Source organism: Cyprinodon tularosa, unplaced genomic scaffold (genome assembly GCF_016077235.1).
Source record: "Cyprinodon tularosa strain WSP-4 unplaced genomic scaffold, ASM1607723v1 ctg860, whole genome shotgun sequence".
NCBI classification, from domain to species: Eukaryota; Metazoa; Chordata; class Actinopteri; order Cyprinodontiformes; family Cyprinodontidae; genus Cyprinodon; species Cyprinodon tularosa.
In genome coordinates, this window is record NW_024039630.1 from 394234 (window position 1) to 410752 (window position 16519).

The window sequence follows — 16519 nt, forward strand, 5'->3', positions numbered from 1 at the left end:
CAGGTTAAAGGTACACTGTGCAACCGGTGTTGATTTTCCAGCGAGGCTCCCCCCAGAGGGCGAAAGTAAAAGTGCACTGTCGTAAATATGCACAGCTGTTCTCCACGTTTCTCCGTCAAGCCAGGCGCGGTTGTTTTGAGCTTAGCAGCGAATGACTAATGCTGCGTTCGCACTGGACGTAGCTGGCGCGACAGAAGCAGCGAGTTTACATGCAAAGTCAATGGTTGACGCGCGTCAAGGCGCAGCAAAAGGTCCCGCGGTGCGTTTTGAGCAGCAGGCGCAGCACGTCTGAGCAGCTGAAGCAGCGCGTCGGGTGCGTTTAAGCATCTGACGCAGGGAGAGAGACACAGCGCTGATGATCTCTCCTCTTAAACAGTTCATTGACGCCTAAATTAATTTAAAATGCAGAAATCTGCCGGCAGAATATGCAGTTTGGATTATTTAGATGCAAAACACCTACCAGCTGCCGCGGTGAATAGCGAGGAGGCAACCCGGCCAGAGGCTGCTGATGAAGGGATCCATACTGTCGGCGCATCCCTGGTATGTGGGGGTCTCAGCGGCTCCGACAGAAAAAATATTGAAGGCAGGATAATAATCTGAATGAACTGACGGCACTGATTACGTTTTCAGGTGTATTTTCTCACTTAAACACATATTAAAACTACTTTATTCCAAATGATCACAGCAAATATAGCTGCAAGGCAGAGAAAGGATAGTGAAGCTCCGCCCAACGCGCGTCAGACACACTTTTGCAAAGCTGCTTCAGTCGCGCGTCAGAACTAACTGGTACAAGCATCAAAAATGAAGCAGCAGACGCGATTTTGCTGCTTTTGCTGCGTGAACGTAGCATAACTGCACAAAGATTGCCACTGTGCTAGCAACGAGAATGCTTTTAACTGGGGCCGTGTAGCAGTTCTCGCCGTAAAGCAAGACTGACTCTCACGAGACTTCTGAGCCTGTGGGTGCGGGTCGGTGCTCCTGCAGTTGCAAGTGCAGTATTTCCCCCACAGACCACCAGGGCGGCCGAGAATACCTTTGTTCAACCTGAAATGACTCATTTAATCATCCAAAACGTTATGGAACACATTAATTAACTGAAAAATGTTGCATAGTGTGCCTTTAAAGAAACAGCAAACAAACCAATTTCATCCTATTTTAACCACTGAAAACTCAACCAATTACTCACCTTCCCAGTTAAATAATCAACTTAGACAATATGACAAATGTTACATAATTAAACAAATTATATTGTTTTTTTGTACATGACTAAAGGGATAAATTACCACAGTGACCAACGGCCAATCGGTTATCCAGTAAACAAATAGAGATCATAGGCTTCCATAAAGTCTATTTATTCACTGGATTGCTGATAGCCCTGAAAAAGTGAAGATATCGGCCGCCATATTGGTACTCCCCACACCCATGGAGACGCGCCATAAAAATGCCTACGTGTGAAGCATTTGGCTTCAAAAATAAGCAGTTTCCTGGCTGCAGGAAGACGTTCCAAAGATAATTTCCCAGTCAGTGGATGACCTAACAAATAAATCCATCTATACGCAGATGGATCCTATAGTATAGTCTGTAGCGTAACATTAGTCTGGCTATCTCAGACTGACTGGAAGTTATTGACTGGGTTTGCCATCGACATTGTGTCTTATGTATGGGCATGTATCACTTGAATCATCTAAAACAACAACAACAACAAAAAACTATTTAAGGTGAGATCCCATACACTTCAAAAAACACCAAAAAGTAAGTAATTTAATTTTTTTTGGTACATGACCAAAGGGATACACGTACGCTGAGGTAGTTTGAAGTGTGTTTCGTACAAAACTAAAGGGATAAAGTCCAAGGGTGTAACTTTGTGATGAAAGTTGGTGGAGACACGTTTAAGGGCAGATTAGACTTCCTGCACGCATCAAATGTGGCTTGGGTCTGGTTGTGAACCAGTTTTGCTGCTATGCTTCTGCACAGTCTGGAATTTCTAGGGACGCACAGCAGTTTCCCGCCAAAGCGAAAGGGGGAGCCTATTCACGAGAACTTCAGCGGCACCGGCGGGAGAGTTTATTTTTTTTAAAACAACAATGGCGCGTCTGCTAGATATCACGGAGATGGATCTAGAGTTGCTAGACATCGAAGAGGAACTAGTCCTGTTAATGAAGTTGGCAAAAAGAAAGACTGACTTTTCGTTGTAGCCGTTCCTCCAATGGACAACAGCCGCAAAGGCATACTAAGGACCAGTCACAGCTGCGTTTTGGCTGCGCACTTCCGCTTCAGGTCTGCGCGGGTTTGCGACGGTCCGATGCGTATTCAGGGTTGTGATACGCATCGGACTTACAGTTACTCGACACATACGCTTTCGATTCAGTTTGTTCTTTCCAAAATTAAGCTCAAAGATATATTTATTGAACTATTTCCATATTGTTGAGAACACAAAAGCACCAAAATATATACCGATATTTATATTTATGGGTAGTTAAACATTAATGTGCATTTAAAAAAAAGGATGAATGTCAACAGCAATATATCATCATCATATCATCGTCCACAGTCAATATCAGTTCATCTCTTTAGTTTAAAGCAAAGGAATAAACGGGTATTGACTGTGGGTGTGCTGGACCGGGCTCCAGGGACAAACCTACCTAGAATGATCCTCCGGTCCTCTGGCGCCAGGCTGAGGTACCATTCCAGCATCGCGGTGTCCGTTAAGGCCAGACCGCCCCTAGCTTCCACCAGCTCAAACAGAGACCTGAACCGAGACAAAAACTGCTTCACGTCTCATCATGAGGAGGAGGAGGAGGCTCGGTGGTTTACCTCTGCAGGAGCTGCCTTCGCATCCACACCGTCTGTAGCCCGGGCGGCGGTGGAGGAAACATGGCGCCGCTGTCGCTGCCAGCAGGAACTGATCTGGGAGCGGATAGCTCCATTGGCCACACCGGCACACTCACAGCCAGGGGAGCGGACAGTAACCACACCCCGGTCTGCCTCACATCCCACACCCCGTCGGTACACGGGAACATTGCTGACTCAAAACAAAAAATCTAATTAACCCTGAACTTCAGAGCTCCACCTTTATGTCTTGGCGCTTTTTTAAAAATCTTCTTTTTGAAATTTTTTGGCGGTTGTCAAACAACTAATTGATGCATTTGCGCCATCTACTGGTATGGAGTGAGTACCAGAATGACTCAGCATTTAACTTCTATTATACAAATGTTTTTTTTTTTTTACGACGGAGTATTGGGGTCAGGCTAGAGATTTTTATTTATTTATTTATCTTTTTTCAAAAATAAAGTATTAACATTACAAGACAAAAGTCGTGATATTACGAGACTAAGTCGTACTATTACGAGAACAAAGTTTAAAAATAGCAATACAAAATACAACTTTATTATTGTGATAATAGGACTTTATTCTTTAAATGTTACGACTTAATTCTTGTAATTTTATGACTATTCTCGTTGCGACATTATTCCTGTAATTTTACAACTTTATTCTCATAATGTTACGACTTTATTCTCGCAATTTTATCACTTCATTTTCGTAGTTTTATGACTATTCTATTTGTGAAATTATTCCGTAATTTTACGGCTTTATCCTCGTAATTTTATGACTATTCTCGTTGCAACATTATTCTCGTAATTTTACCTCTTTATTCTCGGAATTTTTTGACTTTATTCTCATGATATTGCGACTTAAATTTGGCAATTTTACGACTTAATTCTAGTAATTTTATGACTACCGGTATTCTATTTGTGACATTATTCCGTAATTTTACTTCTTTAATCTCATAATTTTATGACTATTCTCGTTGCGACATTATTCTCGTAATTTTACCTCTTTATTCTCGGAATTTTTTGACTTTATTCTCATAATATTGCGACTTAAATTTGGCAATTTTACAACTTAATTCTCGTAATTTTATGACTATTCTCGTTGGGACATTGTTTTCGTAATTTTACCTCTTTATGCTTGGAATTTTATGACTTTATTCTCATAATATTGCGACTTAAATTTGGCAATTTTACAACTTAATTCTCGTAATTTTATGACTATTCTCGTTTTGACATTATTTTCGTAATTTTACCTCTTTATGCTTGGAATTTTATGACTTTATTCTCATAATGTTGTGACTTTATTCTCGCAATTTTACGACTTAATTCTTGTAATTTTATGACTATTCTATTTGTGACATTCTTGTAATTTTATGACTTTATTCTCGTAATTTCACAGCTATTCTCATTGCTAAATTTTCCTCACAATTTTACTACTCAATTCTCGTAATCTTATGACTTTATTCTCGTAATGTTACGACTTTATTTTTGAAATAAAAAAAGTATATATATACGCTGGCCCTTATACTCCAACGTAATTTGTAGATATCGAAATATTATCCAGTAAATTTTACTTTCTGAATAACTTCTAAATAATTAAAATAAATGTAGTTTCACTTTTGCTTTACTTAAATTTTAAATTAATTGCTGTCTTTTATCCTTCATTTTCAGTTTAATTAGCATTTTAACTTCACATTTACTAAAATTTATGATTAAATCCACTGATACATTTCTCATAGCTTCTTTTGCTGCATTATCTACTTTTTCATTTTTTTTTACTCCATAATGTGCTGGTATCCATTCAACATTTATTATTAAACCAATCATATTTATTCTATATAGTGTCTGTTGAATTTCTATTAAAATATCAGGCCTGGTTTCTGAGTGATTATACTGCAAACTAATTAAGGATGAACTAGAATCTGAACATATGACTGATGTTAAACTTGTCGCTTTTCTTCTTCTCCTGTGGTTTATTGGTGTTTGGCGAAGAGGACAGCAAGAATCAAATAGGTTATGTTGAGGTACACCTTACTGCCACCTATTGGTAAGGAGGGTCATTGCGAGTTCCACATGAGAATCCATAAATGACTAATCAACCCTGCTGATGAGCAAACTGTTCCAGTCAGTTGAATTGGATCTGGAGCCGGTGTTCTGTCACATCAGCATACCCGATCAGACCAGCATACCTATATAGCCAATACCCATTTATCCCTTAAGTTTTGTACAAAAAATACACTTTAAAGTACCTGAATGGGCGTGTATCCCTTTAGTCATGTACAAAAAAAAGTATTTTATTACTTACTTTTTGGTGTTTTTGAAGCTTATGGTGATGTGACCTTAATTAAAAAAAACATTTCATACATGACTAAAGGGAGGCAGGATCAGGATCAGATATTGATTACAAGCCATGTTAGAGATGGTACATTTGAAGCTGATAAAATGACATCTGATCCTTCTTAAAGGAGAAGTACAGTCATATTCAGAATTCAAACTTCTTAAAGTTCTTTAAATATGAAATTATTACATCCTGTTCGATAAATGATCAGTGTTTTTAATTCAGAGTAATTTTCATGTGAATGTGCTTTACTGGAGGCATCCATGTTTGTCAAAGAACACTACTGCCACCTACTGGTTTGTGACGTCACGGTGCGGTATCGGCCGTTGATCAAGTCCCAGTGCTGTATCTGGTGTTTGTCACAACGCGCTATTATCCAAGTCATCTTGAAAACATTCTTCTTCCAAATGTTGGCTACATATTACGTGTTTTTTCTCTGGCCAGAAGTTCGATGGCAAATCCTCCCTCTTCAAGTTGGCGATCCAACGACCAACCCGTCCGTGGAGGATCAGGAATCAGAAAGGTGGAATAACTCATGGCAGTTGGATGTTGGAATACATCGAGTTAAAGTGGAAAAAAAAAACTGTTAATTTTTCCGATTCCTGATCCTCCACGGACGGGTTGGTCGTTGGATTGCCAACTTGAAGAGGTTTTGGGTTCTGTGTTCTATTCCCGGCCCGCTGTCTTTCTGAATGGAGTCTGCATGTTCTCCCTGAGCATGCATGGGTTCTCTCTGGGTACTCCGGCTTCCTCCCACAGTCCCAAAAAAATGACTTTTAGGTTAATTGGCTTCTCTAAATTCTCCTTAGGTGTGAGCGTGAATGGTTATGTGTCTCTGTGTTGCCCTGCGAAGAACTGGCGACCCCTCCGGGGTGGACCCCGCCTCTCGCCCGCAGTCAGTTGGAGATAGACGCCAGCGCCCCTCGCCACCCCTGCAAGGATGAAGCGTGACAGAAAATGGATTGATGGATGTTTTATTCACCTCAATGATTTACAGGTTAGCGGTTTAAAAACATTCAATTAGCTCTAAATGAGTGAAAAGCTAATTTGATCACATCCTAAATTCTGGCTGTTATATGGTTTTCAACTATGTTTCCCTTCTTTCTACATAGTAGTTTAGTTTAGTTGAGTTGACTAGTTTTAGTCAAGAGTTTTTAACTGAAATATGTTTGACTTGGAGCTGAATAATTTTTGTTAATAAACTCTCATATTTTGAACAGAAGTTGTGGTGAATTTATTCCATGTATGTGCAGAATTAACTGTTTGACCACGATTAGTGCTCAAATCACTCTTTCATTTATTGTTTTAACACACAGTTAGTAGGGTGTGTGTTCATAGATAATATATGACATTCTGAATAACACATCTCATTAAATAAGATAATTACCACCCCTACTGGGTGGGGCAATATACATCTTAAAGTATCAGAACAGTCGTCTCCGGGCGGGATGAATAACCTGTAAGGTAGATCTTTGCTTTTTGTTGGGAAATATATTCATCATGGACCACAGAGTTAAAATAAAAACTGTTGGAGCAGCTGCTGTCCTCTCCACTCCCACACAGCGCCCACCGTGTTCACAGGGATTCAGCTCCATCGTGGAACAGCGTGTTCAGCTGCTTCTCCTCACCCATGATCTGCTGGGTGAGGAGAAACCAAAATAAAGGTGATCCACCCACACGTGTTGTGACCATCAACAGTAAGAAGGAGCCGGAGGTTTGTTTAGAGTCAGAACCAGCAGCAGAAACATCTCTGTTTTGATGAAACATCAACAGAACTATAAACTCCTGAGCTTCTGCTAATGATCCACCAGTGATGGCCCAGTTGCTAAGATACGATGTTATGGATGCGAGTTTGTTTTTGTTGTTGTTAAATTGATATGTTTCTCAGTCGCTTTCCTTTCCTAGGCTGTCAGAGGAGACATCTGGGTTTTTTTCCAGGTCTAAAATTATTAAATCTAAAAACAAAAAGACAAACACATGTTATTGACTGTCATCACTAAGATTATATCACACAAAGCCATTAAGTGTGAAAAACTGACTGCACACCAGCTGTAATACTGGGATTTAGAACATTAGCAGTGGAGTGCAGCTAATTATTTAGTCAGCCTGTTTTCAGCGTGCAGGTGTGTAGAAAGTGTACATTCTGGTTCTCGAAGTGGGTCCATCCTCAAAGGGGATAAATTATATCATCATCTTTGTTTCTAGATGTTGGAGCTTGTCCCGTTTTCCAGTGTAGTCCTGTTTCTCTGACTGTGACTAACTGGATGTGCTCTCTTCATCCTCTGACATGGGAGCTGGCTCGGAGCTCGTCTGCCTGGCTGTGTGTTTCCTGGACGGGGCCGCCTTTTACAGTTACCTTTAGTATCTATGCTTCTTTTTCTATGTCTGCTTCTGTCTCCTTGAACCCCAGTCAACCTCAGCAGATGGCCGTTCACACCAAGCCTCGTTCTGAGTTTTTCCTCTCCACTGTCGCTACAAGCATGCTTAGTGTGAGGGATTGCTGAAGAGTCAATGAGTCGATGCAATCAGCTGGTTTTCCTTAGATAGAAAACTTTGAATCAATCTGACTGGATGATCTGTTGAACTGGAAAGTGACCTGAGATGACGTGTTGTGAATTGGAGCTATAGAAATAAACTGAATTGAATTCTGTTCCTCCTTGAATGTTCACATTTTGGATAAAGAACAGAGATGGTTTGAGAGGGGAGTGAAGGAAGCCATTTATGTTAGGAATGAAAAACCAACCTTAAACAGAGGGGGTGGACTTTCAGCGTACAATGCAGCAATAGAGTTGATTCCTTCCCGCTATCATCGCAACCCCAACCCCTTCCAAGGGAACAGAAGACCTCGCCTTACAGCCAGGCCAACAACTCCCTTTAACGACCCCACAGGTATGGGGTATTGCAGGCCAACAAAAGAAGTCAAACCGTTTTTCCGTTTCAATTTGCATGTTTTCGAAGCATAAAAAAGGCTTTGTTGGGCTACCGTATGAAGCCTGGAACTCAACGCTATTTCTGACATTTTGAATTTAAAAAGCTTCCTGGGTGGGAAGTGAAACGTCTTCAAACTTGGAAACAAAATACAGTGGATTGTTTATTTTTTTTGAATTATTGCAATAAAAATGGTTGACAAGTGTTTATATAACATCCAAAAAAAAAACTCCATCATATGTCCAGTAATATTCCTGATATATGCACTAAATGTCAAAATTATTAATTCATTGTTTATGGAAATGTTCTGATATACAGAAGTGCTGGAAGTCATAAATTGTTGGTCACAATTGTTTAATCTGAAGCTAACTTTGTGTACGGGGAATATATCCTACAGGTTTCTCACTAACAACTGGATTGGATTCTGGATGGTTAAATACCAGTAGAGCCATTGCTTTGAACTGGAAGAGCATAGAAGAACCTTTTATTAAACAACGAGTAAAGAAATTTCAGAGTGCATCAGACTGGAAAGACTAACTTAAATAACCAAAGTAAAGTACTTTGTACAATTATGGAAGCCAGACATGATTATTATATCATCTGTAATGTAAGACCATTTTTGGTCTCACTTTACATTTTTGCCTTATTTTTTTTTTTTTTTTGTTGCTTTTTGCTTTTATTTGCTTTATTATTATTTTAAATCTGATTTTCTTGTAACTTGAAACTAAACACAGAAATTTTGTTTTACTTTACTTCTATGATAGGTGCAGGTCTCAGTGTGTGTGAGAGATACATGTTGTTGTTTGTATTATGTCTGTACATTGGTATTATTTGGAAATTGATAAAAAAAAAATATATATTTTGGGAAAAAACAGCCCAAACTGAAGTGGCCCCCTTTAAAGCCAAAGCCCAAGCTAAAGGGCCCCTTTGAAGTCATCAGTGTCGGATTATTCGAGCCAGTGGGGAGGGTTCTCTAGCGTACCTGATTGTTTCTGATTACCTGATCCAGACCCATACTGCCTCTGGACCTCTGAGCCTGCCTGTTCCAGTTCTGATCTGTTTGCCTGACCTGTCTTCAGACTTCTTCTGGATTTCTGGAATCGAACCTGGAACTGTTTCCTGACTCTGTTCTGGATTTCCTTTCGGCCTCTCTTTGGATCTCTAACCTCCTGGCTCTGACTACCGAACATGTCTTCGACATCGTCTTTGGCTTCACCTTCTGGATTATCCTGCCTTCCTTCGTCTGCTTGGTTCTGATCCCGTCTGTCCTTTGAGCTCCAAGACTTCAGCATCTGGAACTCTCTAGGCGCCGCCTGCTGCGTCATGTTGGCCTCCGATCCCCTGGAACCAACTTCACCCTCTGGGCCTGGACTGAACTATAAGACCAGGTTAGTGACTCACATGTTCGTTATCATCCAGATAGACGTGGTCGCTGACCTGTTGTTACCTCCTGCAGAGGTTCCTGCCTTAGACGCTGATGCTGGTCACTGTAGTACTGTTTCTAATAAGCGTTTTGAAAAAAGTCTTTGTATACTGGATCCTATTGTTCTGATCAAACCGATTAAATATGATAATCAGTTCTGAAAATTAGCTCGATAAGAGCGCCCATCAGTTCCAAAACCCAAGCTGAAGTGTCCCTTTGGAGCCAAAACGCATGCTATGTGTGCCCCCCAAAAAAATTTCCATTCACTCCACTGACCCAAATACTCCACTGGAAAAACGATCTAGAAATGAGTAAAAATGTCTTGAATTAAATGTTTTTACCCTTAATTTGAGTAGGTAAATGATACAGTTTGCCAATGGAATCAGTATTTTTACTCTTAAAAATAAGACAATTCAATAATATGCACTTAAAATGAGAAAATGCATTTGTATTTTCTTATCTTAAGTGTAAATTGTCTTGTTCCATTGGCAAAATGTCTCTTTTACCTCCTCAATCCGAGAACAATTGCACTTATTCTGAGAAAAGAATGACTTATCTAGATTTTGATTTTTTTCCAGTGTGCAAAGCAGTGATCAATAATATTGTAACTTCTTATGTCAGTTTTGTGTTTGCAGTACATTTATGTATTTTCAGCCTGTTTGCACCCAAGGCAGTGCAATATACCAAAGTAATTTAACTCCTAGAATCATCTTTAGCTTTTCAAGAACTGAAGTGAAACAGGAGACACGTGAAGGTGGGTCTATAGAGTCTCACATGCTGATATACAATAGACTGTTCCTCCAGTTGGAAGTCATGTTTTGTTTTTAATTGCAGTGTGACATTCCTGGTGTGTCCTGCAGAGCTGATGCTAGGGTGAGGATGAGTTGTTTTACCCAGATTCAAGCAGGAAGGCTAAAGGTCCACTAGATGGAGACCTTGTTTAGGCCACAGTTACTATCTGCTGAGAGGAAGATTTAAAAGAAATAAAAGACATGTGGGATGACATGTGGGTGGTAGGTGTGTGTTTGTGAGAAGTCAGTGATGCAGCAGTTTTTAGGCCTTGCTCTGTTTCCTCACACTGAAAAAACACAGCGTGCTGCAATGATGTGGGGAAAGATTTTAGATGTTCTCCAACAGAGTGAGGGGTTTCTGGAGGATATGAGAAGCATCATTATTCTAAAGTTGCCCTAAATTGTTGGTGAGTCAGTGATTATCAGAGCAGCTACTGGTCTCTGCTGCCTGTGCTGCCCGCCATGGTCACCTCTACCCTCTGATTACAGCTGCCCAATTTTTCTGCTGCTTCTTAGATTTCAAGTGTGAGAACATCTGTTGTCCACAGCTTGGTTCAGTCAGTTGGTTTTTCTGTTAGATTTAGATTTGGACTCAGACCAAATCAGCCCAAGCTGTAGTTTTCCTCCTTCTAAGTTGTCCTTTGGTTGATGTGGGTGTTCAGCTTCCAGTGAAGATGAATAATGAAAACACTCTGTATCATCGGGTTTCTAGCAGATACCTGAAGATTTCAGGCCATTTATGGCCTAAAGGTGGTGTTTCGACTGTACTGAAATGGGGAGTATTTGGCAAAACTCGATAAATGTTACTACATGGAAAAAGACAAAGAAATTAGTAGGATCGGGATTATGGAGGATAAAAAGTGCCAAAATTAAATAAATAAATACAGCATTAAATAAATAATTAAATGTGTCAATAATTGATTAAATGTGGAATTAAATAAATAAATGTGTCATTCTTTAATTAAAACCACGGCACTAATATAAAGTGCCACAATTAAATAAATAAATACAGCATTAAATAAATAATTAAATGTGTCAATAATTAACTAAATGTGGAATTAAATAAATAAATGTGTCATTCATTAATTAAAACCACGTCACTAATATAAAGTGCCACAATTAAATAAATAAATACAGCATTAAATAAATAATTAAATGTGTCAATAATTAATTAAATGTGGAATTAAATAAATAAATGTGTCATTCATTAATTACAACCACGTCACTAATATAAAGTGCCACAATTAAATAAATAAATACAGCATTAAATAAATAATTAAATGTGTAATTTATTAAATAAATAAGGAATTAAATGTATAAATGTCATTAATTTAATAAAATACATCTTCATTTCATAAAAAAAATATATATAATTATTTCAGTGTGCATTTAATTATTTCATGGTCCTGTGTCGCAGTGCATCGAAACCATTAAAAGAATCTGTCAAACTCACCCATCAAAGTTAGGGGGCGGTTATCTAACACCTGATTGGTCACCCTTCACATTAAGGCGAAGCAACTCGATGACAGAGACTCGATTCGCGTTAAACCCGCCCCATAACTTTGATGGGTGAGTTTGACAGATTCTTTTAATGGTTTCGATGCACTGCGACACAGGACCATGAAATAATTAAATGCACACTGTAATAACTATATATATTTTTTTTTTAATAAAATGAAGATGTATTTTATTAAATTAATGACACATTTATATATTTAATACACATTTAATGAATCACACATCTAATTATTTGTTTATCGTTGTATTTATTCATTTTATTGTGGCACTTTATATTAGTGACGTGGTTTTAATTAATGAATGACACATTTATTTATTTAATTCCACATTTAATCAATTATTGACACATTTAATTATTTATTTAATGCTGTATTTATTTATTTAATTTTGGCACTTTTTATCCTCCATAGTATGCGCCTCGTTTAGGTCAGATTATATGATTCTTTTAAAAAGTTTCCAACGTTCCAAATTGTTTTTACTTCTTTTGTCAAAGAGAATTACCACATTGTGATCTTGTGAAGCATAAACTCTTCGTTTATTTTTTTTTCTATCTTTCTGACCTAGAAGAAATTTATGAAAAAAGAACATAAAGTAGATTTTGTATTAACAGAAGTATGAAGCTTCTTACACTTTGTTCCACTTTCTTCAGGTTTTAGAACTTGCCTTGCCTTATTCTAGCTTTAAATAGCTGAAAACAACAGACCGATCACCATACTAGGCTTATATTTGAGACCTGGACCAAGAATAAGTCCAAACAACAAACTCTTCAAAAGAGAAAGGTTGTCAGAGTTTGTTTCTGGAAATGATGTCAGTGTGATCTCATTAATGTGGAGGAAGATGCTCAGCTCTGCTGTTGCTGCAGCAACATCAGGAAACCAGCATCACTTCTCTTCTTTATGCCAAACCACTAATCCATGAGACTTACAGCATAATCCCTGACCTTATTTCCAACCACTGCTTACATTTTTGTGCAGCAAATACTAAATTGTGTAAATGCTAGAGCAGGTCTTATGCAGACACTCAGGACTACTGTGGTATTTTATAGATTTAATTCAGGCTTTTCTGTCACACAAAAGTTTCAGATCATCAAACATATCTAAATTAAAAATCAAACATACCTATATATAGTTTTTGTATTTTCCAAAAATCAGCTTTTTCAATGCTAAGAACATTAGCCCCTTTAGAGGCAACCTGCAATATGGAAAATGATGAGAGTTTACACCTTCTTCTTCAGCATCACCATGCAGTATTATTCGGCCAACATCACGTCTTATTTATTGTTTCCAACTGACTGTGCATCTGATATCTAAACTGCATCAAAGTAGAGTGTGAAGCTTTTACCACTTTTTTAAAGTCGTAGGGAAGCAGCTGTTCCATCCGTCGCATTTCCGAATTCTCCAGAGTGGTGCACGACTTTACACGAGTAAATAAAGTGAATGTGATTGGTCGTTTATCAAGGGGGCGGGATTGTTGTGGCGGAAGGTTCGAAAGTAAGTTTGGTTGTGGTCGGTTTATTGGAAGCATCTTGCTAACCAGTTAGCATCTTAGTGCTAGCAGGTTCCCAACGGGAAATTCCATTGGGACCAAGTAGCACTAAATTGGTGCCTTAGAAACGACGCTGTCAAGGAACGCTATGGACAGAGGAAACATGCAAGAGGAGGAGAGTTTAGTGTCGGAGGTCGTGGATGAGTCTCCTCCGTCATCCATTTTTTATTTAGAGGAGGAAAGCGGGGACGAAGATGTTGTGGAAGAGGACGCCAGGGCGGCAGAAGCTTGGTTTGGTGTAGAAGCCTTCCAGCCGTACATGTTTGAGCCCTTGCCTCGCAACGCTGCCAGTTCTGTTAGCTCTACGCCTGCCGAAGACACAGACGTCCATCCCCGTGAACACTGGGACGCAACTCAATGGGAAAGGAAAGGATTCTGATTTCAACCGTTGCGTATATTAGCTGCGACATATGAATCAAGATGCTATGACTGTAAAAAATTTAATTGATATATGATTGGCTGAATTTAGGCGTTCAGGCTGACGTAGAACTAACTGGTCTGCAGAAGATAATGAAAGAAAAAAACTGATTTTAAGACAAGATTTTTTCTTCTAAATAAAAATGTTCTAAATTTTGCTACAATATCGTCTGATAAAGCGTACATTTATATACATGTTTAAGCTAGAATGATTTTACATTTTAATATGACTTCCCTATGACTTTAAGATTGCAGATGTTATGAAACATTTTTTGCTTTTTTTTGTGTTTTATTTTCTTATGACAATAGTATAAATTGTTGATGGGAGCAAAACCGTTAATATGATGTATTACTGGAGAAGCAGCAAAGAGTAGAATAGGGAGACTAAATATGTGACAGAAACCTCAGGATGGTCTCTTAATGATGGCTCTGAACCGGACCTGAAGCCCTTCATCGTCTGTTTCAGGAGCAGATGGAGAGAGCTCTAATAAAATATTTGTTGTGAGTGCTGGTGAAAGCTGTCCTCACACACAAACACGCAACATGAGGGCAGGGCACGTCCCCAGAGTGCACTAAAAGGTCTTTCATAATATTCAAAGGCACTCTGCTGTCTCAATCAATGGCTGCTGCCTTCCAGGCGGCGTTACTGGAGCCCAGAGCTCAGCTTTTCCTCTCTGTGGTTTGATAAGGCTCTGACTAATCAGCAGGCAGAGAGCTGCTGGCCATCTCTACAGGCCAAGGATGAAGCTTCGCAGTTTGATAACATATCAGATGCCATCATGCTATGCTCTTCGCTTCACGACCAATTTAACCATCTGCGGTGTTACAAGCCAGACTCTCCAGAAACACTGGCTGCAGGGCAGAAGTTCAGATACAGAAAGGCTGGAACAAACATCACAAGATGGTTGTGAAAGGCCACAGGATTCACTTTGCACACGAGTTTGACCATTTCTCTGACTTTTTCAATCCTGAAACATCAATTCCTTCAAAAACTTTTCATCATTCCTTTTAGGTTTCTCAATCTAAACCCTTTATAGAACAAGTTAGCATTTTTGATCCCTTGCATAGCCCTTACAAATGGAGTCCCCCCTGTCCCTCAGTGAGTTCTAGAAGGACAAGATCTATATCCATCCATTCAGCAAGGATATCGTATTTTGGCATTTAACCAATTAGAAGAACCCCTAAAACAATTGGTTTGATTTGAACTTTGGTAGGGACACTGTTGGTCTGATGTCATTGGTCCTATGCAAAATTATGCATGCTCGTTTTTTTATGCTTGACGTGAAAATCAGCGTGTATTTCGTTTAAAGAGAATAGCAGCATTTCTTGCTACATTTATACAAATGTTATAAGCAGTACACACACTAGATGCTGTTTATCAATGACTGATGCTTTACTGGCTCTGATGAATGAGGAAATAGGACTTTTTTCCACTTTGAAAAGATTTGCATTTGAAATTACCTAAGATGGTAGATAAATCTGTGCCTATTTAACAGAATAGTCTAAATATGTCTGCTATATGTGGATTTATAATCTTTTTTTTAAAGATATAGAATTGCGCAGAGGTAAACAGAGGTAAAACCCACTCTTATCTTTTAAATGTTCTCTTTGTATCATTAAAACAAAGCAAAATAATAGATTCAAGGGACGCCAAATACATGTGTTGTATTTACATGAGCACTGGAAATCAGAGATGGGAAGTAACGAAGTACAAATACTTTGTTACTGTACTCAAGTAGATTTTTCTGATATAGAAGGGTAACAATAATGTTAAAAACAAAATGCACCAAAATCCAGTTCCTGAAACTACGGAAGAGGATTAGGGCCACTGAAAAAAAAAAAAAAAACGTTAACTGATTTTTAAAATTCTGACTTTAATCTCAAAATTGTGACTTTTTTGTAGAATTCTCAGAATTCTGACTGAATTCTGACAATAAAAAAAGTCAGAATTCTTAGATTAAAGCTACAGTGTGTAATAATTACAGGGATATACAGTCAGAAATGTAATATATTATACATAACTATGTTATTTATCATCATCTACGAGCTCAGCCTCTTAACCTTAATATTTGCGTTGCCTTAGAATTCGTTATTTATAATTACAAAGGAGCGGGTCTCGCAGCCATGGAGGCAGACATCTTTGCGCTACGGCAACGCAGAGCCAACAAACTAGCGATTGCGAGATCGCCCATTACGCTCGAAAGTAACTACGGCAAGTTGAGAGAGATGAACTGAGACGGTACTGAACAATAGATGGCAGTATTAAAATTATCTATGTAAACAAACCTCATCACTTGAGAAGGTGGGTGATGCGGACGTCGTGGAAGACATTTTGTCCCGTAATGCTCGCCGTACTGTTGGGGGGGGAGAAGCGGTGGGGGGGAGATGTTCATGTTGCTGCGGTCTGCAGTCTGGACGTTAGATGTCGCTGAAAATTACACACTGTAGCTTTAAAGTCAGAATTCTTAGATTAAAGTCAGAATTCTTCAAAAAAAAAAGTCAGCATTCTGACTTTTTTCCATACTAAACTGAAATAAAATGTAAAAATTAGTTAACTTTTTTTTTTTTTCCAGTGGCCCTAATCTTCTTCCGTATGAAACCCAGTTGTTGCCCAAAAAGTTGACATGTCCCTGCACATCCTGCACGGGGGGGGGGGGGGGGGATTTACCATTAGGCAATACTAGGCAGTTACCTAGGGCCAGAGATGGGAAGTAACGAAGTACAAATA

The 16519-nt window shown here is 38.8% G+C and overlaps 1 protein-coding gene across 1 annotated transcript in view; it reads right to left on the minus strand.

Annotated features, from left to right (window-relative positions):
• The window catches only part of rbm44 (RNA binding motif protein 44), a 35131-nt gene extending 25709 nt beyond the window's left edge, over positions 1–9422 (minus strand). The window contains exons 1-3 of the mRNA XM_038273206.1: positions 9167–9422; positions 2844–2981; positions 2643–2777 (exon numbers count right to left, since the gene is read on the minus strand). Coding sequence (XP_038129134.1) covers positions 2643–2777; positions 2844–2981; positions 9167–9422 — 529 coding nt within the window. The remainder of the gene's footprint in view (positions 1–2642; positions 2778–2843; positions 2982–9166) is intronic.
• Between the last annotated feature and the right edge of the window lie 7097 nt (positions 9423–16519).